The sequence below is a fragment of the Gigantopelta aegis genome, chromosome 11, assembly GCF_016097555.1.
Source record: "Gigantopelta aegis isolate Gae_Host chromosome 11, Gae_host_genome, whole genome shotgun sequence".
NCBI lineage: Eukaryota > Metazoa > Mollusca > Gastropoda > Neomphalida > Peltospiridae > Gigantopelta > Gigantopelta aegis.
In genome coordinates, this window is record NC_054709.1 from 1,700,880 (window position 1) to 1,725,739 (window position 24,860).

General features: G+C 38.3%; 2 protein-coding genes across 6 annotated transcripts in view; one reads left to right on the forward strand and one right to left on the reverse strand.

Moving 5' to 3' along the window:
- Positions 1 to 1,377: 1,377 nt before the first annotated feature.
- On the reverse strand, positions 1,378 to 24,503 carry LOC121385008 (FK506-binding protein 5-like). Of its 5 annotated transcripts, XM_041515536.1 has the most exons (10): positions 24,474 to 24,503; positions 21,099 to 21,175; positions 18,990 to 19,370; positions 17,902 to 18,201; positions 13,375 to 13,713; positions 11,953 to 11,981; positions 8,168 to 9,004; positions 7,513 to 8,122; positions 5,968 to 6,076; positions 1,378 to 3,324 (listed from the first exon to the last, which is right to left on the reverse strand). In XM_041515536.1, the coding sequence occupies exons 1-9, from the start codon at positions 24,479 to 24,481 to the stop codon at positions 6,066 to 6,068; spliced, it is 2,592 nt and encodes an 863-aa protein (XP_041371470.1). In that variant the 5' UTR covers positions 24,482 to 24,503; the 3' UTR covers positions 1,378 to 3,324; positions 5,968 to 6,065. The 5 variants fall into 5 exon arrangements, with proteins under 5 accessions (XP_041371470.1, XP_041371467.1, XP_041371465.1 ...); XM_041515533.1 differs by having other exon boundaries at positions 7,538 to 9,004; XM_041515531.1 differs by having other exon boundaries at positions 7,513 to 9,004.
- Positions 18,537 to 24,860, forward strand: part of LOC121385009 (26S proteasome non-ATPase regulatory subunit 3-like) — a 39,288-nt gene continuing 32,964 nt past the window's right edge. The window contains exon 1 of the mRNA XM_041515537.1: positions 18,537 to 18,665. Coding sequence (XP_041371471.1) covers positions 18,621 to 18,665 — 45 coding nt within the window. The 5' untranslated portion in view covers positions 18,537 to 18,620. The remainder of the gene's footprint in view (positions 18,666 to 24,860) is intronic.

Sequence of the window (24,860 nt, forward strand, 5' to 3'; positions counted from 1 at the left end):
CTGGCCAAAAGGATTACTTATTCTGGTTAAAAACACTCACCCAGCAGTGGAAATCTACAAATCAGCAGATGCAGACAGAAGTCCTTGGAATCAAACTTGCTTGAAGGGAATCCTCTGTCCATCTATAATTTGTACTCTTCGCCACCAAAGCGCTATCCAGAGGAAAGAAGTGTTAAACTATCAAGAGAAAAAAACAGACAGGTCAGAGCTGGCGCGCGCTCTCTGTCTGTCTGTCTGTCCGTCTGTCTGTCTCTCTCTCTCTCTCTCTCTCTCTCTCTCTCTCTCCCCCCCCCCCCCCCCACCCCCCACCCCATGCCGAAAAGATGAAGAGGTAGCCAGACCATCCACTGCACGAATGGCTTCAGGACCTCACCAAGAACAGGCTCAAACGAAAATGCCTGAACCACCTGGTAAAAAGAGTACCAACGTAGACAAGCTGACATTCTGACAGCTAATCCAGAGCGAAGTGATGGAAATATGTACGTTCATGATTATTTAGAAACAACAACACACCGCACAGTTTACTTGTTCAGCGTTTACAATATTCAATATTTAATAATAGAACAAGGACAATTTCCAAAAATATCAGTTTTTGTCATTATGTTGGCACTTAACTTCAGTCAGAAAATGCTTACTTGACCCCTGGAAATGGTATTTTTGATGACTGAAGTACGATCAGGTTATTAACCCTGTGTATTAATAAGTCATTATGGGGGCGAGACGTAGCCCAGTGGTAAAGCGCTCGCTTGATGCGCAGTCGGTTTGGGATCGATCCCTGTCAGTGGGCCTATTGGGCTATTTCTCGCTCCAGCCAGTGCACCACGACTGGTACATCAACGGCCGTGGTATGTGCTATCCTGCTTATGGGAAATGCTGCTAATCGAAAAGAGTAGCCCATGAAGTTTCCTCCCTCAATATCTGTGTTGTCCTTAACCATATGTCCGACGCCATATAACCGTAAATAAAATGTGTTGAGTGCGTCGTTAAATAAAACATTTTCTTCTTCTAATAAGTCATTATATTGTTATTGGTATTATAAATGTTGTGAAAAAGGAATATCCCATTTTTGGTTTGTAAAACCTCTTTTCCTATAACGACATAGTCTGTTAGTATCTAAGACACGGTTCCAGCCAGTGCACCACGACTGGTATATCAGCGGTCGTGGTGTGTGCTACCCGTCTGTGGGATGGTGCATATAAAAGATCCCTTACTGCATTGGGAAGAAATGTAGCAGGTTTCTTCTGATGACTATATGTAAAAGTTATCAAATGTTTCACCTCCAATAGCCGATGATTAATTAATCAATGTGCTCTAGTGGTGTTAAACAACACTTTATTTTTTATTTACGACACGGTTTAATAACAAAAACAAACGAAATTCACTGAAAACAGAAATTTAATTATTTCATCAACATTTAGGTAATAGCTTAATACGCACAAACACACGAACGTGCGTGCATACATACACATACGTTTGCTCAAACACACACGTGTGCTCAAACACACGCATGCACGCACGCACATAATATACAAACTTAAAAAAAAAAAATCTTGTCCAGTTTACACATTACATAAATATTAACCAAACCGTATTCTAAATGAGACAGTTATTATCAATATAATCAGATGTTTTTTAAAATGACATTTGGCAGCCATTATTGATAAATGGCAGCCATCTTGAAAAAATAATCCACATCCTTAATGAACTAGCTTACTTCATACGCGCATGTTCAGGCTGTCCAGCACACCCTTATGAAAAAGTAGGAATGAAAATATAGAAAAAGTAGGACAAAAGTAGGAAAACAAGAAAACAGTAGGACCGAAACAGTACGTAGCGGCATTATTCATGCGCAAACTGGGAAAACGAATGTGTTAAATCCAAAAAGTGGTATTATTGAGAAAACACTTTCACATTTTTTATGTGGTGCTCAGATTGTACCTGTATTTTTCTGTTATATCCAAAATAATATAAATCGTATGTAACGGTCACATTATACAGTTACTTCAAATTAGTGTACACTGTATTAATGAATATATATGTACATATTTATATGCATAGTAATGCTGCTGCACAGTAAATTAGATTAGCATGATTAGTTTAAGTTTTCCATAATCTGTTATAGATTCTGAAGTGATAACTACACATTGTACATTATAACCATGTTAATCATTGGAGAACAAAAATGTTAGCTTTAAGGGTGTAATTTTAATAAGTTGAGATTTCTGGTACTACAAATTGGGTGCTAGATCTTGATCAAAAAAAAATCCCATAACTGTTGCACACTTTAACAGCAATTCGCGGCGTTTTGAAACAAAAATGTAGGGAAAATTTGGTATTTTGAAAAAAAAATGTAGGAAAAATAGGACAAAGATCAAAAAGTTGAATTTTTTTAGGAAAGGTAGGATCGCTGGAGGATCTTAACCACCCCAACCCCTATTAGAAAATAGCCTGTTGTTAAAAACAATTATTGGAGGATATTGGTTGTCGGAGCCTTAGAAAATCAAATTAAGGGGTTGACATTTGCATGTAAACACACACACACACACACACACACACACACACACACACACACACACACACCTATTAGAAAATAGCCTGTCACCTATTGTTTCTGTAAACTTATAAAAACCATATCTTAAAATGAAATCCTGTTTATACATTGCATAAATATACAAGCCGTAGACAACATGTAAATGTGACAGTTAAATATAATAAAATGACATTTGGCAGCCATATTGATAAATGGTGGCCATCTTTAAAAACAAATCCAGGATTAACAACAATTCTTAAGGGATATTGGTTGTAGGAGCTGAAAACAAAATCAAATAAAAGTGTTGAGGTTTGCACCTAAGCCACACTACACCACCCCATTGGAAATATATATATATATAAGTGTAAAATAAAATGGCACTTCGCAGCCACATTTGTAAATGGCGGCCATCTTGAAAATCCATATTGTCACTAGTTTAACAACAATATAAAGGTTTACTTCATTGACATATTATTAACAACAATTCCTGAAGGATATTTAGTTGTTGAAGCTGAGATAATTAAATCAAATCGTTAAGATGTGCACCAAAGCCACCCCACCCCATCCACTAGAAAACAGGATGTCACCTATTGTTGCTGTTACAATTCAACTCTACATAGTCTCGAAATGTTCCAGAGGCATGGCCCCACCACCAGCCCCCACCCCCACCCCCCTCCTCCAGCAACCTGATGTGACAAACCCTCTGTGTAGTGGGTGTTGTGCCTGACCATTTTTAGCTGGCCTTCGACTTGTCTCACGTGGGAGACTCCAGGCGAACGCTTTATCACTGCTTCCTGAAATTAAAAAAAATAATAATAATAAAGATAAAAAAAACAAAAAACCCAACCACATTGCATAGTTTTTAACTATCACTACGATAACCAAGAATAATTCAATTTCAGTGGATTCCACCTACCAGATTCGGAGACTCCACGAGTCTTAATAAAATCAAGGTCCTGACGAATCTTGATAAAATCAAGGTCCTGACGAATCTTGATAAAATCAAGGTCCTGACTCGTGGATTCCACCTACCAGATTCGGAGACTCCACGAGTCTTGATAAAATCAAAGTCCTGACTCGTGGATTCCACCTACCAGATTCGGAGACTCCACGGATTCCACCTACCAGATTCGGAGACTCCACGGATTCCACCTACCAGATTCGGAGACTCCACGAGTCTTGATAAAATCAAGGTCCTGACTCGTGGATTCCACCTACCAGATTCGGAGACTCCACGAAGAATAATTCCATTTTATAATTACTGTTTTGTAATAGGCGTCTTGATTGGTTAAAATGCTATCACGTGATGTAAAAACCCAACGTTCATTCTTCCATGAACGTGAAAACTGCACTTTTTCGGTAAACAAACGGAATCCCCGAGGATTCCATCGTTTCTATTTTTTATCCCAAATTCGTCTGCACTGTGAGTGACGGTGACAATTCAGGCTTTAAACGACTCCGGTTTTGAACTGAGACACATAATGTATATGACAGGCCACAAAAACGAAGCTTCTATTAGAAATTATAGCAGAGAATGCTCAACAAATCAAAAGAGAGACATGAGCGCAGCTCTGTCACATTTGACAAAAACACCAAACCGACAACTTACACGCGCGAAAACACATACGCCTTCGTGCACAATTCCGCGACCTGTCCTTTCCGAGGATAATATCACACAATCACAAACTTCCTCTGAAATCCACACACACAGTAACACTGAAAGCACTTTCAAGTCGGTCTTCACATTCATTTTCACTAATTCAACTTTTGACAACTGCAATTTTAATATAGGTAGGAGGCCTAGATAAATCTTCTAAATAATTTGACACTCTCCCTCATGTTAATTAGTTAAAAATTCATCGAAAAAAAATGTTTGCGTTATCAGTTGATGCTCTGTTATTTTAAATTTTATAACGTTTTATCCACATTTGATTCAGAAAATTAAAATGTATAAAACCTTATGTAAATCAATATAATGAATCGGAGATTTGACGGAAAAAAACGAATGTAACTTTCTAAGGGAATTCCTTTATTTGTGTATTGATACAGTTGTAAATAATTGTGGAACAGAGTTCGATTGGGATGTTTAATATAGTTTTGTATAATGGCATTAATGCATTTGAAATTATAAGAATCTGACAATCAATTTTCATTTGTTCTGTCAATCACTGAAGGATGACGTTTATAGACTCCAAAAGAAAAATATAAACATGATTCAACATTTCATTTTAACTTATTTCCGTGCTTATATCCAATTAAGGTTCAAGCACGCTGTCCTGGGCACACACCTCAGCTATCTGGGATGTCTGTCCAGGACAGTGGGTTAGTGATTAGTGAGGGAGAAGAGGGTGTAGTGGTCTTACACCTACCCATTGAGTCGTTAAAACTCGCTCTGGGCAGGAACCAGTACCGGGCTGCGAACTCCTTACCTACCAGCCTTATGTTCGATGGCTTAACCACGACTCCACCGAGGCCGGTATGATTCAACAAACACGAGGTCTCTTCTCGACTGCCTATAATGAGTTAGAATTATCTCTTCTTAACACCAAACTTAAATGTGGTTACACACCATTATTTAAAATAAAACAAAATTACTTTTTCTCACAATTTGACCATTACAAACATGATGGTGTTAAAACAAACAAGAAAAAACCCACACACAAGTCTCCTTTGTCTAACAGTCACCTATTAATGAATGACTTGTTGCAACCTCTGCAATTGTCCACGGAATCGGCAATGCCGTGGAGTTTTAAATTTGTATGCTGTGGACTACATTCAATTATTTTATTAGTTTCTTTCCATCGCATGTTTTTTTTCCGTAGACATGTTCTTAATTGCAGTGAAATGTTGTTGACCCCATCTACAAGATCAATGGACACTACCTACCAGATTCATGGACCCCACCTACGAGACTCATGGACCCTACCTACAAGACTCATGGACCCTACCTACTAGATCCATGGACCCCACCTACCAAACTCATGGACCCCACCAAATCTACTGCATTTGTAGTCCAGCTTGTTCAGAAACATCAAATCTTCTTTGGTAACTTATGTTAAGTCAGATTTGCTTGTTTAAAAATAGTTTGAACAGAATAGTGTACATTTTATTTTTTAAATGAAACACAATTTGTAAGAAGAGCTGAAATTTACATTTTAAAATTCCAGTTCCAGTCATCATTCTTTCTAGTGCATGTTTTAAATATCTTGCGGGTGAACGTTCACTCCGACGTTTGGTAAACTAAGTCTGCTATTGTAATCAATTAAAAATAAATATACCAATGACGAGGTTATGTTAGACAGTAAAAAAATTCTTTTTATTTTGTAATATTGAGTCTTGATAAAATCAAGGTCCCGACTCGTGGATTCCACCTACCAGATTCAGAGACTCCACGAGTCTCGATAAAATCAAGGTCCCGACTCGTGGATTCCACCTACCATATTCGGAGACTCCGCGAGTCTTGATAAAATCAAGGTCCCGACTCGTGGATTCCACCAATCACACTCATGGACTCTACCTATTTCTGGTAAGCAGTCTACCGTTTTCCTGGAATTATAAAAAAGAAATATGATTAAGTAAGGTGCTCAGGGAAATCTAAGTCGGAAATCTTATTATTAACTCATAGTAAGTGGCATGCGTTTTCATGAAACTACAATAAGGTCTCACTACACAGTTGACTTCCGGGTGAGAATGGTGAGAGTTCATTCATCTGTATAGTTCCTAATTCTAACACGTTATGGTTCACATATTCACTTCTAAGAAATGGTGAAGAATAAAATAATATGTATGTTTAATGGTAAGCTTTTTGGCTGTATTTTGTCCATGTTATTTTGTAATATTGTGCATTGACCTTTTGGAACATGAGTGTATAGTGCAAAAGACCACCGGAGTGAATTGGTTAATGAACCACCTGTTCGGACCGGTACTACAGCCAGATGCGGTCATGTAGCAAAAATCTGAGACGATAATGTTCTCAATTTTGGAGTGAAAATAAATGCTTATAATATAATGTATGTTTGTCATAGTGTATGTTGTTAATGCCAACGAGAACCCGTTCTATTGGCAGTCTTCATTTGAAGTTGGGCAGTTTAACATGGGTTTCAATGCCAGAAGACATCTGTGTAGTGAGACCTAAGAACAAAGGAACACGATTGAGCACGGCACAAAAGAAGAAGTATTTCAGAAATTAGTTCAATCCTGAAAGATACTATATCCGACCCAAGCAGTATTGTCGTCGATTGGGGGTAGACTGATAAGCATGCACAGTTTAAGCTGAATCCCACAAGGGGGAGGGGGGTAGACTGATAAACATGCACAGTTTACGCTGAACCCCACAAGGGGGGGGGGGGGGGGAATAGACTGATAAGCATGCAGTTTACGCTGAACTCCATAAGGGGGAGGGGGATAGACTGATAAACGTGTACAGTTAAAGCTGAACCCCACGGGGGGGGGGGGGTAGACGGATAAAAGTGTACAGTTAAAGCTGTACAGATTAAACGTGTACAGTTAAAGCTGAACCCCACGGGGGGGGGGGGGGAATAGACGGATAAACGTGTACAGTTAAAGCTGAACCCCACATGGGGGAGGGATAGACGGATAAACGTGTCCCAACAGAGGTTAGCGATCTTTTATGTATGTTTCATATAAAATTTAAGAAACTGGATATGGTAATGTCATGATCCCTCAACCCTCACACGACCAAACACCATTAGATACAACAACTCCCATGAAAATTTTTAAAAAAAACCCAAACAAACAACCAAAAAAACAAGCAAGATAACAAACCTTGCAAAATCAAATTGAGGCTATGAGGTGAGATATTACTTGCTCCCCAAAGTTAGATTATGGGGAGCCATTTAAGATATTTCCATATAAATTCACCTGCTAATGGGAGCTAAAAATTACTCTCCTTGAAGTTAGTTTCAAGGGAGTGATGGGAATCAAGAGTCTGAAAAAAAAGACTTCAAAACACTTCAACACACCACAACACATTAGCTTAGCCTCTACCTCCTCCTCCTCCTGCTCCTCCTCCTCCTCTTCCTTCTCCTCCTCCTCCTTCTCCTCCACGGTTGCGGTATCACTCTCGTATTCCTCCTTCTCTTCCTCCTTCTCCTCTTCCTCCTTCTCCTTCACGGTGGCGGTATCACTCTCGTATTCCTCCTTCTCTTCCTCCTTCTCCTCTTCATCCTCCTCCTTCACGGTGGCGGTATCACTCTCGTATTCTTCCTTCTCTTCCTCCTTCTCCTGTTCCTTCTTCTCCTCCACAACTGCGGTATCACTCTCGTATTCCTCCTCCTCTTCCTCCTTCTCCTCTTCCTCCTCCTCATCCTCCTCCTTCACGGTGGCAGTATCACTGTCGTCTTCCTCATTGTCTTCCCCCTCATTATCTACCTCATACTCTGCCTCCTCCTCTTTCTTGCTCTGCTGACTAATGTTTCTGCTTGCTGGCAGTTCCGTGTTAGACCTTTGCTGGCTAATGTTTGCACTGGTTGCTATTTCCATGTTAGACCCTGGCTGTTTAATGTTTAGACTAGCTGATACCCACATGTTAGACCTTTCTTGCTTAATGCTTGCACTTGCTGGCATTTCCATGTTAGACCCTTGCCGGCTAATGTTTGCACTTGCTGGCATTTCCATGTTAGACCCTTGCCGGCTAATGTTTGTACTTGCTGGCATTTCCATGTTAGACCTTTGTTGTTTAATGTTTGCACTTGCTAGTACTTCCTCTTTTTCCTCCGCCTCTTCTTCTTCCTCCTTCTCCTCGTACTCCTCATCTTCCTCCTGCTCCCCCTCGGTGAGGGTCCCACTCTCGTCTTCCTCCTCCTCTGCCTCCTCCTCTTTCTTGCTCTGCTGACTAATGTTTCTGCTTGCTGGTATTTCCATGTCAGATTTTTGTTGGCTAATGTTTGTACTTGCTGGGAGTTCCATGGCAGATCTTTGCTGGATAATGGATGCACTTGCTGGCAGTTCCATGTTAGACCTTTGCTGGCTAATGTTTGTACTTGATGGCCGTTCCACGTTAGACCTTTCTTGGCTAATATTTGCACTTGATGGTAGTTCTGTGTTAGACCTTTGCTGATTAATTATTGTTGCACTTGCTGGCAGTTCCCTGTTAGACCTTTCTTGCCTAATGTTTGGACTTGCTGGCCGTTCCACGTTAGACCGTTGGTGGTTAATGTTTGAACTTGGTGGCTGTTCCATGTTAGACCGTTGGTGGTTAATGTTTGAACTTGGTGGCTGTTCCATCTTAGACCGTTGGTGGTTAATGTTTCTACTTTCTGGCTGTTTATTGCTAGACCTTTGTTGTTTGGTGTTTCTGCTTGCTTGGTTCCACTGCTTGTTTTGGAGAGAGCTGTCTACGGGGTTGTATCCACAAACCTGGCATATTAATATCCCGATGACTGGCAGAACCACGAGGACGCAGACAATTATAAATACTAATATTCTGTGTTCTGCGATTGTCGCTCGTGAACCCTGAAAGGAAGATATAACAGCACTTCAGTACACAGGACTCGAAATGGCGGACTGCGAAAAGCAGCCCATTTTGTTTTAAGACCCACTAGGTCAAATACTAAAACCACCAACAAATCTCAGGTCATTTTACAAGAGACAGATTTACGTACGATAAACTCATCTGCTATTTAGCTCAAGATTCTGTTATATTATAAATCCATAATCCTCTAAAATACAGTTTTTCATACACAGACCCACACCTCATGCTATCATATTTTCAGCAGGCCATAGGGTTTTCTCAGCAGGACACATTTCAGAGGTCCTAGTTTTTCAAACACAGTTCCTACACTACATCCTATTATATTTTCAGCAGGCCATAGGGTTTTCTTAGTAGGACCCAGTTCAGAGGTCCTAGTTTTGCTAATACAGTCCTACATCACATCCTATCATATTTTTAGCAGGCCATAGGTTTTTCTTAGCAGGACATGTTTCTTTTGGCCTTCTACTTTAAAAACATAACAGCAGGCCATAGGGTTTTCTTAGCAGGGCATGATTTTGTTGGCCTTCTACTTTAAAAACATAACAGCAGGCCATAGGGTTTTCTTAGCAGGGCATATTTTACTTCCTATTTCGAGCCCTAGTATAGAAGTACCAGTCTTCGCCATAAGCCACATCAAGGTGAGCTGTAGATCGCTCTCCTTAAATGATGCTAGGCGAGCAATCACATGAAACCGGCCTCGGTGGCGTCGTGGTTGAGCTATCGGGCTACAGGCTGGTAGGTACAGGGTCCGCAGCCCGGTACCAGCTCCAACCCAGGGGAGTTCTTAATGGCTCAGTGGGTAAGTGTAAGGCCACTACACCATCTTCTTTCTCACTAACCACTAACCAAAACTAACAACTTACCCGCTGTCCTCGGTGGCGTCGTGGTTAAGCCATCGGGCTACAGGCTGGTAGGTGCAGGGTCCACAGCCCGGTACCAGCTCCAACCCAGAGCGAGTTCTTAAGGGCTCAGTGGGTAAGTGTTAGGCCACTACACCATCTTCTTTCTCACTAACCAAAACTAACAACTAACCCACTGTTCTGGACAGACATCCCAGATAGCTGATGTGTGTGCCCAGGACAGCGTGCTTGAACCTTAATTGGATATAAGCACGAAAATAAGTTGAAATGAAAAATGAAATCACATGAAATGAAAAATGAAATTCCTTTCTTTTCTTTTAATGTTATTGCAAAGCGATCAATTTGCATCTCGAGAGATACCAAGAGACAACCATTTTCAGGCAAAGAAGAAAAAGAAGAAACAGAAGAAGAAAAATGAAATAACACGAAGTTTTAAATGAAATTTCTTTCTTTTCTTTTAATGTTATTGCAAAGCGATCAGTTTGCAATTCTCCTGGAGCATTCCAGGTAGTTACGGAAGGGAGCGGTAGTGATCACTTGCTGTTTCTCGGGAATACAGAGTACAATCATGCTGGTACACCAAACATAAATGCCGTGAAAATTGTCATTTAAAGGAAAACTGTCGCGGATTTAACGAACTCATTTCTTTCAAAATGAATAATAAATGAAAATTACATTAATTTGTGATACCAAACCTCGCTACTGTATCACCCAAATTGAACCACCATGTCAACCTTTTCGGAAATTTTAGTGTTTTGTTTTAATTATAGACCGTCGCCATAATTCTATTATTTTAACAAAATATTAGTAAGTGGAATATGGAGGTTATGTAGATGGCTAAATATATTTTTTACAATTAGGGATAAATCAAATGTATATGTTTTTAGGTAACACCTTATTGGGCCATAATATTCGATTTTTGAAGACTGTACACAATGATCCATCGTTAAACAAACTTCAGGAAAAACTTCATTCCTTAACCATGGGGTCATTAAATGTTACTAAAACAGGTGAACATAGATATACAAGTATATAACTATCTTCAGTGGGTGAACAATTTGTTAAGGCTGAAAGTGAAAGTGAAAGTGAATCAAGACAAATCTGTACTAACACACACATATGTAAAATGCTCGACTTCCTTTTTGACAACATATATGAACATACAGACAGAAAGTAGGTATTCCCATGTCCAGGACAGTGGGTTAGTTGTTAATTGTTAGTGGTTAGTGAGAGAGAAGGTGTAGAGGCCTTACACCTACCAACTGAGTTGTTAAACCTCGCTCCGGGTAGGAGCCGTTACCGGGCAGCGAACAATGTACCCACCAGCCTTATGTCCACTGACTTAAACACGACGCCACCGACGCCGGTTTCTTTATGCATATTAATCAGATTTTCTAACTAATCTGGCTAAATCAAAACAAGAGAGTTTGGCGAAAACGTTTACTGTCATATTTGGATATATTGATGATTTTATATCATTCCATAATAATAGTATCACAGATTACATTCCACTGATGTACCCGCCAGTTAAAAACAAAGGAGACCACACAACGTAAAAAATCTGTTTCATACCTTGGTATACACATAAGAGGACCAGAACTATGTTGGCCTTCATGCAATGTCATATGCATAGTATCCCCAAACATGATGCCTAAGATTAAACAAGCCTTTTTTTCAATAATTAATTCTAAAATTGCCTTTATAAAACACTCAAAAAGGTATTATAACTACATTAATTACTGCATAAAACGTTAAATATATTAACTGCAGATTGTTTTATTTAGGCGTTATAGTTTTGAGTGATTGTTTTCCCCTCCCTCCTACATTCTGGTGGAACATTTTTGCTTGCTAAACTGAAAAACAAGCAAGAGAAAGAAAAAAAAGAGTCACTTTTAACAATAAATCTGATCAAAAAAACCCTGTAACACATGATGCGATCCGTATCTCTGCACAATGCAGAGTCGAATGGTCATTTGGCAAAATAGTGGATGACTCCATGAATCTCTATCTAGTGTCTCGTCTATAGGAGGACAGCCACTTGTTTATTTATAAATAATAAATAATCATACCTGAAATTTCTGTGCATCGCCAGCTAAAGCTGTACATATAAATGAAAAACAGAAAGATACAATCAGTGAAAGGAATGCTTAACAAAACTTGAATATATTTTATACTCTATCTGCAGTGAGAGAGAGAGAGAGAGAGAGAGAGAGAGAGAGAGAGAGAGAGAGAGAGAGAGAGAGAGAGAGAGAGAGAGAGAGAGAGAGAGAGAGAAGAGGAGACAGACAGAGAGAGAGAGAGGGGTGCACAGAGAGGGAGACAGAAAGAAAGAAAGAAAGAAAGAAAGAAGAAGGAAGTAATTTCGTACGTACGAAAATAAATATATATTAAGAAATAAAATCACTTTTAATCCAGTAGAAACGAGAATCCATACAATAGTTTTAGAATAAGAAAAATGACGTCAAACATGATCACGTGACCAAGAATGCTAGTAATGCGACTTGTGATCACAAATCATGAATAGTTCGTGCAACTGACAGGACATTGCTGGAATATCGACGGGAGTGGTTACACGTTCATTTACCGACATTTTTATGACCAGATTTCAAATAAATTATATTCTATATGCAATTATAATATGTAATCAAAGTATGTGATATTGTTGAGATAACACTTTCAGAATTACTGCGCTATTGACATTTATGCACACGTACTACAGTGACACTCCATAATTGGCGTATGCATTCATAGTCATCATTCAAAAACATTTCAATAGAAACCTTACACTAAAAGCTGTCCAGCGTTCAGAAAACAACAAACGTTAAGCACTAATTTATTTTTATGTAACGATATCCAAAATGACATCAAGCAAGTTTATGTCAAGTCCATTCAATTAGATACCACTTTACATATTCTTACGTCATTTAAATATCTAGTAATAGCGGACTGGAATTAAAGTTGCGTGTACAGTTTACAAAAACACGTTGTATTAAGCTTGAGATTATATGATAAAGAGATTATTACTACACGGGAGGCCAGGAGTGTCCACCATGCAACCCCCCCCACCCCCCCAGCATTCACCGGCACCAGTATTTTTTAAATTATTATGTAGCTGGTGAAATTTTAAAATATGTACCCAAAAATAAAGTGTCACGATCAATGTTTTTAGTGAAAAACAATACCGTGTTTAAAATAGTAGATATTGCCCGAGATAGGGTGGTGGCAAAACGGAAAAAGAAAATGTCACTTTGTGTCCTCCTAGATGTTTTCTTTGTCATTATTTTAGGTGAATAAGGACAGTCGTAGAAGTCGTGAGAGCGGCGAGTTGGCCATCTGTATCGTGACGGTTGGTAGTCTGCATCTAGCACTACACTTCATTACAAAAATTACCAAATGTTTGACATCCAATAGCCGATCATTAATACATGTACTCTAGTGGTGTCGTTAAGCAAATAAACTTTAACATTATCATGTTACACACGTGTACGTACCAATTTCCATTAAACGTATGTTCTCAATAGTCTGATCAAACTGAGTATCCATGTCTGAAGACGTATCTTCTGGAGGCTGTTCAGTTTGTGGCAAAGTGCCCGGATGTTTAAAAGCCAAAATATTCATTTGCACTTGCTTATTAATCTCTTTCAGTCGACTCTCAAAATCAGATGCTGCTTCTTTAAAATCTTTCCTCATTTGTTTCATACGAGATAGTTCGTTGATGCTGCTCAATTGTTTGACCAATTCACTTTCCATGTTAGCCCTGTTGATACTCCAATGTTTCTTCAAATGAAGATTTTTTATTTCCGGCTCTCCCTTCCAGTCAGATGCTGCCCCTGTACCAAAAGAACAAAATAGTCTGTATAGATATGCTCCTGAGAACTGAAAATGTACGTAAACAAAATAAAAATAAATATTTAAAAAAGAAGTATGGTTTTACAATAAAAGACTCCTTGATCTTAATAGTGAAGTATCACATTTTAAGAATATTTTTATTTAAAAAAACGAAGCTTCTATTAGAAGTTATAGCAGAGAATGCTCAACAAACCAACAGAGAGATTTAAGCGCAGCTCTGTCACATTTGACAAAAACACCAAATCGACAACTTACACCCACGAAAACACGTACGCTTTCGTACACCATTACGCGACCTGTCTGAGAATAATATCACACATTCACAAACTTCCTCTGAAATCCACACACATTGAAACCACTTTATCCCTTTAAAGCCGCACACCCTAGTTCCATCCAGCGAAAATAAATTATAATTTGGTTAATCTACAAACCTGTAACACACTTAGATCACGTTTTTATCAAATGGAGTGAAAAAGCAGGTTTTATATCGATAAATACCATGGGAATCCCCATGTCCCAATTGCTTGAAATAATTTTGAAAGTTAGTATTCTGATGTCACCGTAGATGTCGCTCGAAGCACAACAATGCCTACGTCACGACAAATTTCACAGACTTGGGGTGCGTTCCTTTCACCTCTCCTGGACATGTTCCAACTGTTCTGTCCTGGTTGTATCCCCTCTCCAGATATCGTAAGACTTAGCAAAATTATTGGTTTTAAGGGTTTGTAACGTTTTGTATTGAGACACTTACTTGTCTGAACTTTATTGTTACTGAAAATGTTCACGAACTCTGAAGAAAAATCTCACAAATGAACAATAACAAATCGGATGTCGATTGCGCGAACCGTGCACGAGAAAACAAACCGAACCAAAATGATAACGGTCACGTGGTATACCAACGTCTGTGACATTGAAATGGAAATATCCCCTCTAAAAATAGATTAGACCTTGTCTGCTCAACGTTTTTTTCTCAGAGGCCCGTGCCATTTTATGAAATACGAAAAATGCATTTTGTGGTATTACAAAAACCACGATTACCAGGATTACCAAAAAACACTTCAGGTGAATGGAAATGTATATTCTAAATAATAAACGGTAAGTAAAGTGCAATTTTATTTGTGAAAAAAATGGGTTTAATAGCGAAAAACAACGCCGTAATGGTTAACAACTAGCCGTAACTAGGGTGTGTCCCTTTAAAGTCAGTCTTCACATTCACTTTTCACTAATTCAACTTTTGACAACTTCAATTTTAATATAGTAATTGATTAATCTTCTAAATAATTTGACGTTCTCCCTTATGTTAGTTCAAAATTCATACTCTAACCGCTTTACAACAAATCTTCTATTTAGGTATATAGATCGTTCAATTCTTAATTACTTATCGTTTGATATTTTTGAGAAAAAAACCTGCGTTATCAGTTCATGTCCAGTTATTTAAAATTTTATAACTTTTTATCCACACTTGATTCAGGAAATTAAAATTTATAGAACCTTATGTAAATCATTATAATGAATCGGAGATTTGACGGGGGAAAAAAACGAATTTAACTTTCTAAGGGAATTCCCTTATTTGTGTATTGATACAGTCGTAAATCATTGTGGATTGTTCGATTGGGTTTTTTCATATAGTTTTGTATAATGGCAATATTAATGCATTTGGAATTATAAGAAATGAACGTTATATTTTTGACGTTCAAGCGATGATAAACACCAAAACCGTTTTACACACTTATGTATGAACGGCTTCGCGCTAACGCGCTACGCTCTTCATAGGCTACAGTGTGTAAAACGGTTTGGGTGTTTATTATCGCATGAACGTCAAAAATATAACGTTCAATTCATAAATGTTTTTATCCTCGATTGTGAAGCGATTACAATCATATTTAACGTTTGTTATAAAGCATACTTTGTGGGTAATAAATATATTATGACATTTGCGGGAGTACCATACAAAATTTATGAAACTGGTTTGGAAATTGTTTTATAGACCTCGGGAAAAAAAAAATTTTCCCAAACTCGCTTCATAAATTCGGTATGGCACCCCACTTATTATATGCAATAATATATCTATTTATCAATGTATAGGTATAGGTATAGGTATGTATAGGTATAGGCATACGTATAGGTATAGGTATAGGTATAGGTATATACATGTATATGTATGTGTGTGTGTGTGTGTGTGTGTGTGTGTGTGTGAAGTGTATGTGTATGTGTATGTGTATGTGTATACATGTACAGTATTCGAGATTAACGGTATTCCGATAACCCGGGGATACCAGAATTCAATTTTGGATACCAGACTTCAATAACCCAGTATCCCACCAGGATACCATATAATGTTTTTTTTTTTTTAATCCTGCATTTTTATTTTTTGCTGAAACGATGAAAGTCGTTAATTACTGGTGAAGTTAAGTAACAGTATTTTCGAGCTTGTACTCAGTCTAATCCTATGCCATAACAATATCTCCCCCAACTCCTTACCCAGTCTAATGCTACACTGGAGCAATAGCGGCATAGCAATGGACTGGGAACCGCTATTGTTTGTTTTTATTTGAGATTTTGATTCCACATCTGCAGAAAATTTATACAGGTAGGTTTATCATTAGTAATTTCAGAAACACTTATATATTACCACGGTTGTAGCTAGCGGGGGTGGGGTGGGGGTGGGCAAGGGGTGGGCAAGGGGGGGGGGCAGTTGACCCCCTCCCCGAAAAAATCTGGATAGCATTATAGAAACTTAAAGAAAATTCTCTTCTTGACTGTTTAAGGAGTTTTAGACTATTAACTACTCCGTTACCCCCCCCCCCCCACCCCCCAACAAAAAATCCTAGCTACGGCCCTGGTTACTGGTAAATATTAATTTATGTCGGTATTACTCAAAAATAGATGCAACAAATCTTTTTACTGATTCAGTTTGATTGCAAATTTCACTATATCCGCAATTTCGACTGCGCCGTAGCAATAGACTGGGAACGAGAACAGTGTCTTCCAAGTTTGTTATGTTATTTATGAATGTCATTTAAGTGGGATAGTAAATTCTTAGGTGGGATACCATATTTTGAAATGTTAGTATCCAGCTGGGATACTGCCCAAAATGTTTAATCTCGGATACTGATGTATGTGTATGTGTATGTATATGTATATACATGTATGTGTATGTGTATGTATATGTATATGTATATACATGTATGTATATGTGTATGTGTATGTATATGTATATACATGTATGTGTATGTATATGTATATACATGTATGTGTATGTATATGTATATACATGTATGTATATGTGTATGTATATGTATATGTATATACATGTATGTGTATGTATATGTATATACATGTATGTGTATGTATATGTATATACATGTATGTGTATGTGTATGTATATGTATATACATGTATGTGTATGTATATGTATATGTATATACATGTATGTGTATGTATATGTATATAAATGGATCTGTATGTATATGTATATACATGTATGTGTATGTATATGTATATACATGTATGTATATGTATATGTATATACATGTATGTGTATGTATATGTATATGTATGTATATGTATATACATGTATGTGTATGTATATGTATATACATGTATGTATATGTGTATGTATATGTATATACATGTATGTATATGTATATACATGTATGTGTATGTGTATGTATATGTATATAAATGTATCTGTATGTGTATGTATATGTATATACATGTATGTGTATGTGTATGTATATGTATATACATGTATGTGTACGTATATGTATGTGTATGTGTATGTATATGTATATACATGTATGTGTATGTGTATGTATATGTATATACATGTATGTGTATGTGTATGTGTATGTGTATGTATATGTATATAAATGTATCTGTATCTGTATGTGTATGTGTATGTATATGTATATACATGTACGTGTATGTGTATGTGTATGTGTATGTATATGTATATGTGTGGGGTGTTTTTTGCCTTCATGCCCCTTAAAGAATTGTATTTGCTATTGTGCCCCTAGTGTGTCCTCAAAACCGTTGTGGTGCCCTCCTGATCCCATGCCGCTCAAAATCAATAATTGCAAAATCCAATTACTAATAAATATGCTCTAGTTGTGTCGTGAATCGAAGAAACTTTAACTTTCAACATTATCACATCATCATGCACGTACCGATATCCAACCGCCTTGTGTCCTCAACAGTCTGTACAGTTTGTGGCAAAATACCAGGATGTTTAAAAGCCAAAATATTTTTTTGCACTTGCTTGTTAATCTCGTTCAATCGACTCTCAAAATTAGACGCTTCTTCTTTAAAATCGTTCCTCAATTGTTTCACACGAGATAGTTGTTCTATGATGTTGCTCAGCTGTCTGATGAACGCTGGTTCATCACTTTTCGTGTTGCCCATGTTGATATTCCGATGTTTCTTTACATTTTTGTTCTCCGACTCTCCCTTCGAGTCAGATGCTTCCCCTATACCAAAAGAACAAAATAGTCTGCATAGTTACACTTCTGAGAACTGAAAATGTTTTTTGTTTTTTTTAAAGAAGTGTGAATTTAAAACAAGGAAAAATTCAGCTGCAAATTTGATCAATTACACTAGCGAAAAGTCATTAGGATTTACCCAACTACTGCAATTTCAGGTGTAATACGTCTGCTATTCGGTATATTTTAAATATTTATGAGATAACCATATGTAGTTTTTGACGCCAAAAATGAAACATTTGCGGGCACTCTTAAATCATCAACTTCGCATGTTCCAATTGCTAATGACGTCACTTTCTAATGACGTCATTAGCCATCCGGATGTTATTTTCATTTGATCCCGGAAAAAGAATGCAATTAACCAATTACAATACAGAACACACTCAGTTTTATAATTTTATATAAACATGTCCTGGAAAGATTTCTTCTCACAGATGTTCTCAATAACTGAGTTAAGTATACTTGGAATGAATATGATATTAGTCAGTAGATGGTGCTAGTTGACGGACTAAACAATGGGGACACTGAATGATGGATAGGGTGTGCTGGACAGCCTGGTAGCCTACACTGCTACAGCACGTTTATAAATTGCAACGGGGCTAATGACGCAAATGCATTTTGCATATAAAATATTCCTTGCTGTTTATGGAAAAATTTAGCGGGTTCTTTCTAAGACTCCATGTAAAACAAATTACCAAAAGTTTGACATCCAAAAACCAATGATTAATAAATATGCTCTAGTGGTGTCGTTAATTAAACGTTACACATGTACGTACCAATATCCAATCGTCTTGTGTCCTCAATAGTCTGTTCAGACTGAGTAATCATGTCTGATAACGTATCTTCTGGGACAGCGATCTGTTCAGACTGAGTACCCATGTTTGAAGACGTGTCTTCTGGAGGCTGTACAGTTTGTGGCAAAGTAACTAGATGTTTAAAAGCCAAAATATTATTATGCACTTGCTTGTTAATATCTTTCAGTCGACTATCAAAATCAGACTCTTCTTTAAAATCTTTCCAGAATGTCTTCGCACGAGATAGTTCATTAGAAATGCTGCTCAATAGTTTTACCAAATCTTCTCCATACCAGTTTTTCTTCAAATGGAGATTTTTGTTAATCCCGTTTTCCTGGTCTCCCTTCCATTCAGATACTGCCCCTGTACCAAAAGAACAAAATGGTTACCCTTCTGAGAACTAAATAAAAAAAAAAGTATGAATTTACAACAAAGGACATTTTTAACCCAAAAAAATATAATAACAAAACCGGGGGGTGGGAGAAAACTTGAAATGGTTGGGGGGTTTTGGGGGGAGGGTTCATGAATACTTAACTTTACCTCTTTGCCTATTTGCATTTACCCCCTTTACCACTGACCAGCTCCAAGTTCAGCCAGCCATTTTTCGCTACGTTTGCAAACTATTTTCATTGGTTACCGAAGTGGTAATTCGGTTTACGGTGTAGTGTGAAATCCAGTCTAGCGAACGTTAGCAACAAGTGGTTGGCTGAACTTGCCCCTGGCCTGGTGCTTATAAAACTCTAATAGAGTCTGTGGCACTAATGCCATGACAACGCCATACAAATTGTATGTGTGTGACGTCATTTGAGATTAAGTTTGGACTCTAAACGTTTTACAAGCACGGGCCGTGGTCCAAACCTCCCAACAGCCAATCACTGGCTAAATCGCCCATTGTACCCACGAAACCATACTTCCGGTCACGTAACTACGTCTTCCTCCTCTCTCTCCTTAAGTTAAGCATGAGATAACCAACGGAATACGACGGGGGGAGGGTGGGGTCTAGGCGGAAAGGTCATGTTAAGTACTCAGGAAAAGACAAAACTTCATAACTTTTCATCTTTAGCCGACCTCTTTACCGAATATAGAAACGCCAAGCCCGAACCGGACACTGTGACAGGTCCTCAACCTCATCTGGGCTCATGCTTATAAAACTTCTTAGACTGGACTCGAGCTCACAGCGCCTTGCCTACCGATGTGTACACAAGTGCACGAGCCTTCCCTGGATTGTCATGCCACGACCAGAAGCGGTCAGGCCCTTTTAAGGGCCATATGGGCAACCTAGGGAGACACCACATCATCATAGAGGTCTAATTAACGAGCTACTCTCGATTCACTAATGTCAAAACCTATATTAGCTCTGGAACTTTCTTTTTGGCCGACCATTCAAAATTGCACCCAATTTCCTCAACCCAAATTGCGCACCTTTTCTCTTTGGCATAATACTTTGCTCCATTCCAAATTCAATAGCACCATCACCCCCCCCCCCCCCCCCCGCCTCCGCCTGCTACCGACCACGGTCGGGCTGCTGGTGCTCCCTTGCACCTGCCAGTGCAGGCGGTCCCTCCTCTCCCCCTCCCCCACCTTCCCTGTCCTGGACGGAGGACCCGGTCGAGGCCGGCTCTTGTGCCCAGGACAGCCGTGCGCTACATCTTGCTCTGAATGTGCACGTAAAGCCCTATGACCTGACCTGACCTGACTCGAGCTCTAATAACGTCACACGCATACAATAAAGTAAAAACAAAAATGAGTTTAATCCATTAATAAAAATAGGATAACTCAGATTATGCAGAGTGAAGGATAAAGGAGGAAGACGTAACCACGTGACCGGATGTACGGTACCCTGGATACGATGGACGATTTAGCCAATGGTTGTCTGTTGGGACGTTCAGACCAGATCAATGGAAAGGAGGGGGGGGGGGGGGTAAATAGGCCAGGTTAAGATGAAAAGAAAAACACAACAACCAATAAAATAAAAAATAGTGGAAAATATGCAGTAGTGAATAAAAACTAGGGTCTGCGAATTTAATATTAAGCTCCATTTCCCCTCTCCCCCTCCCCCCGATATTAGATTCACCAACAAGGAAAACATACCAGTATTTGGTTCTAAACCAGCATCTTCACAGTGGGTGGTGCCCAAGAGTGGTAAACAAAATATCAAAATGCGAATGCTGCAAAAATAAAATAGAACAAAACACAAAATAAACAAACAACGAAATTATAAAATAAAATTATAAAATATAAAATGAATATTGAAATGATATAATATTAAAATCATGAAATAAATAAATGTAGGAACAGAATGAATGAATGAATGAATGCTTTAACGACACCCCAGCACGAAAAATACATCGGCTATTGGGTGTCAAACTATGGTAATGCAAACAAATGATGATCAACATCAATATAAAAAGATTTAAATAAAAACACAGTGTAAAGAACTGTCCAAAAATGCAAATATCACAGATAGATACTGAATTTTACTCAAAATTTCAATTTGTGCTGTTTTGGCCATTCTCAAAGAGAATGTTACACCCCTGCATCACGGTGAGGTTACAGCACGCGCAGGGGTGTAGGAACAGAGCCCGTTTATCCTAGTAGCACATGCTTCAGGGGGCCCCCGCGATGATGTGTACATTTATTTACCCCAGGTCATTTTTCCCCTCTCCCCGAAGGGGTTGCAAAATATATATCCTGGGTAGGGGTAACCGCTGTTATTTGTGCCCCGCAGATCCTTAAACCAGCTCTGCGTAGGAATGAATGAATCAATGAAATATATTGGAATCAGTGAATCAATGAATCAATGAATGAAAGTTAAAGTATGTTTTATTTAATGACACCACTAGAGTCCATCGATTTATTATTCATCGACTATTGGATGTCACACAATTGGTCAGTGTGAATCATAAAGGTCTCACCCTGTTCATGGCCAAATTGGCCAATTGTTAATTTTTTATATATAAAATGGCTCAAAAAAATACTCTACATATCTGAAAATGGGCTGAAATCAAATGTGTTCAAGTCAGAGCCATAATCACATGATAAACATGACTCTCGGTGGGAATTTCAATCTTGAGGTCAGTAACTCGAGGTCAATTTTTGCAGGTGTCAACTGTTGAAAATGAAGTCATGGGCTTACGGTTACTTCTTTCTAAGGGTCATTTGTATTTGTTTTCTAGCCAATATTAAAGGTACATTATTATGAATTTGTATTTGTTTTCTAGCCAATATTAAAGGTACATTATTATGAATTTGTATCTTGATCTAACAAACATGAACTAAAAGCTTATTAAAATAGCCAGTACGTTTGTGTTTAAGTGATTAAGCAAGACAAAACTGAAATGAATTAATAAAATAGAGGAAAAAATAACATATTGATTAAAGTTAACTTAACTTCATTCACATACAATAAAACAATTATGCACATATCTATCAATTAAGTCATTAATTAAATATTATCTTAATATTTGTGCATATCTATCTGTATTACAGAAATGTCAATAGTTTTCTTATTAAATGTTATTTTTATACTATTGGGTTTTATTTTACTTTTCCATATGATAAAGAAATACAATGACTATGTTTGGAGGGAGCGGGGGAGAGGGAGTGGGCGCTGGACGTACAGTTCTTTCGTTGTTTGTTTGTTTTGTTGTTGTTGTTGTTTGTTTGTTTGGGGGGGGGGGGGGTTTTTTTTTTTTTAATTTTATGAAACTTATTAAGGGTTTATGTTTATTATAGCCCAATAAACGTTTTGTAATAATCATGGAATAATACATCGTTACGAGTGCGAGATGTGGGCGGGATTTAGTTCAGTCGGTTGAGTGCTTCCGTGAGGTGCTTGCGTCGCAGGATCAAACCACCTCGATGGATCAATTCAACAGTGCACCACAACTGGTCAAAGGCCGTGGTAGTGTTTTCCTGTCTGTGGGAAAGTGTATATAACAAAATCCCTTGGTACTAATGGAAGAATACGATCTGAACAGACCAGGCCCTTCTAAAGGGCCCCTATGGCAACCTAGGGAGACTCCTCAGCATCCGTACCCAGCGTGTCAATTGGCGGGGAAATTTTGAAGCAGATGGCCACAGATGACAGTTGGTGCAAAAACAAAATCGGAAATGTATCCATAGGTGTACGGACTCCCGTTGTTTTAAGGGGGGGGGGGGGGGGGGGGGGGGGCTGGTATTTGCCCGAATTAAACGGAAATGCCCGAATGTGGATAACAACATAATTTGCATTACTGCCAATCTAATTAAAATTAGCTCCACTATTACATGTGGATCTAACACCAGCCAGTTGGAGCTCATGTCCACCAATCAAAACCTTACTTGCAGAATCCTGCCAGTGATTTAAAAATAATTTGAAAACATTCCTAATTATCCTGAGGGTATACGACATGTTTCGTGTGAATTACGAATGCCTTAAAACATGTTTTATTTTATAAAATAAATAATTTGTAATGTAAAACTAAAGACAGATTAGGGTGGGGTTTTTGTTTATATAAATAAATAAATAGTTTTTAATGTAAAATTGAAGACTGATAACCCACCCCGTACGTATTGGTATGGTTCGCTGTACTGCGGCCACTAAAATAGACTCGCCCGATATTTTTAGAATTTGTATGCTCCCAAATAACGTTATAAAAGGCGAAGTGTGATTGGTCAATATTTAAATTATTATTTACAGACGAAATGTTACCTGGACATTGGGGACTACGCAGTGTTGTTAGTTTTAAATCACTGGCAGGATTCTGCAAGTAAGGTTTTGATTGGTGGACATGACCTCCAACTGGCTGGTGTTAGATCCACATGTAATAGTGGAGCTAATTTTAATTAGATTGCATTACTGCTAGACAGCAAATGAATCACTAGGCATTTTCGCATGGATTACAACTAATTTTGCGAGTAGAATGATGGAAATACGTGGTAAAAAGGTCTCAGGTCAGCACATTTTCCCCGAATATCTCTATTATTTTGCCCGAATTTGAGGTTTGCGAATCTGTCCGAAGTGCGTAGGACCCCAGAGGCGGATCTAGGGGGGGGGGGGGGGGGGGGGGGGGCAAGGGCCCGCCCCCTCCCAAATTTTGCGACAGTTATAATTGTATTATATAGGCTATTAGTTTTCATTTGTTTACGATTCCCTCCAAACCTACCCCAAATTTCCATTGGCATTCCGCCTCATGTCATAGCTCTTCTCCCCCCCACCCCCACCCCCACCCCACCCCGCAATGGATTTTCTGGTTCCGCCACTGGTGACCATAAATATTTGCTGATTTGAGATGGTCTGACCCTATAAATGTTACTTGAACATATTAGATGTCATGATAGTATATTGATATTCTTAATAGCTTAATTTTTACAAGAGACCTTTATATGGAAATTCCGCATTATGTTTCCCCTTTGAGCGAAATTCTTTAAAAAAAATCAAACATACATAAATCATAAATGTATTGGTAAATAAATTGCTCCTACCTGCCCATAGTAGTATTTTGCAACGCGTTACCTTGGCTACGTTAGGTAACAGTACAATGACGTGTATGTCAAACGCTGACGTCATTATGCTCGCCTTAAGCTAGGTTGGTCTAGGATCGATCCCTGTCGGTGGGCCCATTGGGATATTTCTCGTTCTATGTGCTATCCTATCTGTGGGATGGTGCATATAAAAGAGTCCTTGCTACTAATGGAAAAATATAGCGGGTTTTCTAAATGATCAAATGCGATGATTAATAAATCAATGTGCTCTAGTGGTGTCGTTAAACAAAACAAACTTTAACTTTCATTACTTTGTTTTATAGATCTGGTCCAACGTATAAGTAGCTAGGACTGGGAAAGTATTTGTTTTATTAACTCGGTTATGTT

What these genes read in the sequence shown, in the direction of transcription:
- LOC121385008 (XM_041515531.1), bottom strand. An exon ending in CACAAGGCGGTTGGATATCG is followed by an intron (nt 13,714 to 17,901) that starts GTACGTGCATGA and finishes CTTTTGGTACAG; the next exon opens with GGGCAGCATCTGACTGGAAG. An exon ending in CATACGTTTAATGGAAATTG is followed by an intron (nt 11,982 to 13,374) that starts GTACGTACACGT and finishes TTATATGTACAG; the next exon opens with CTTTAGCTGGCGATGCACAG.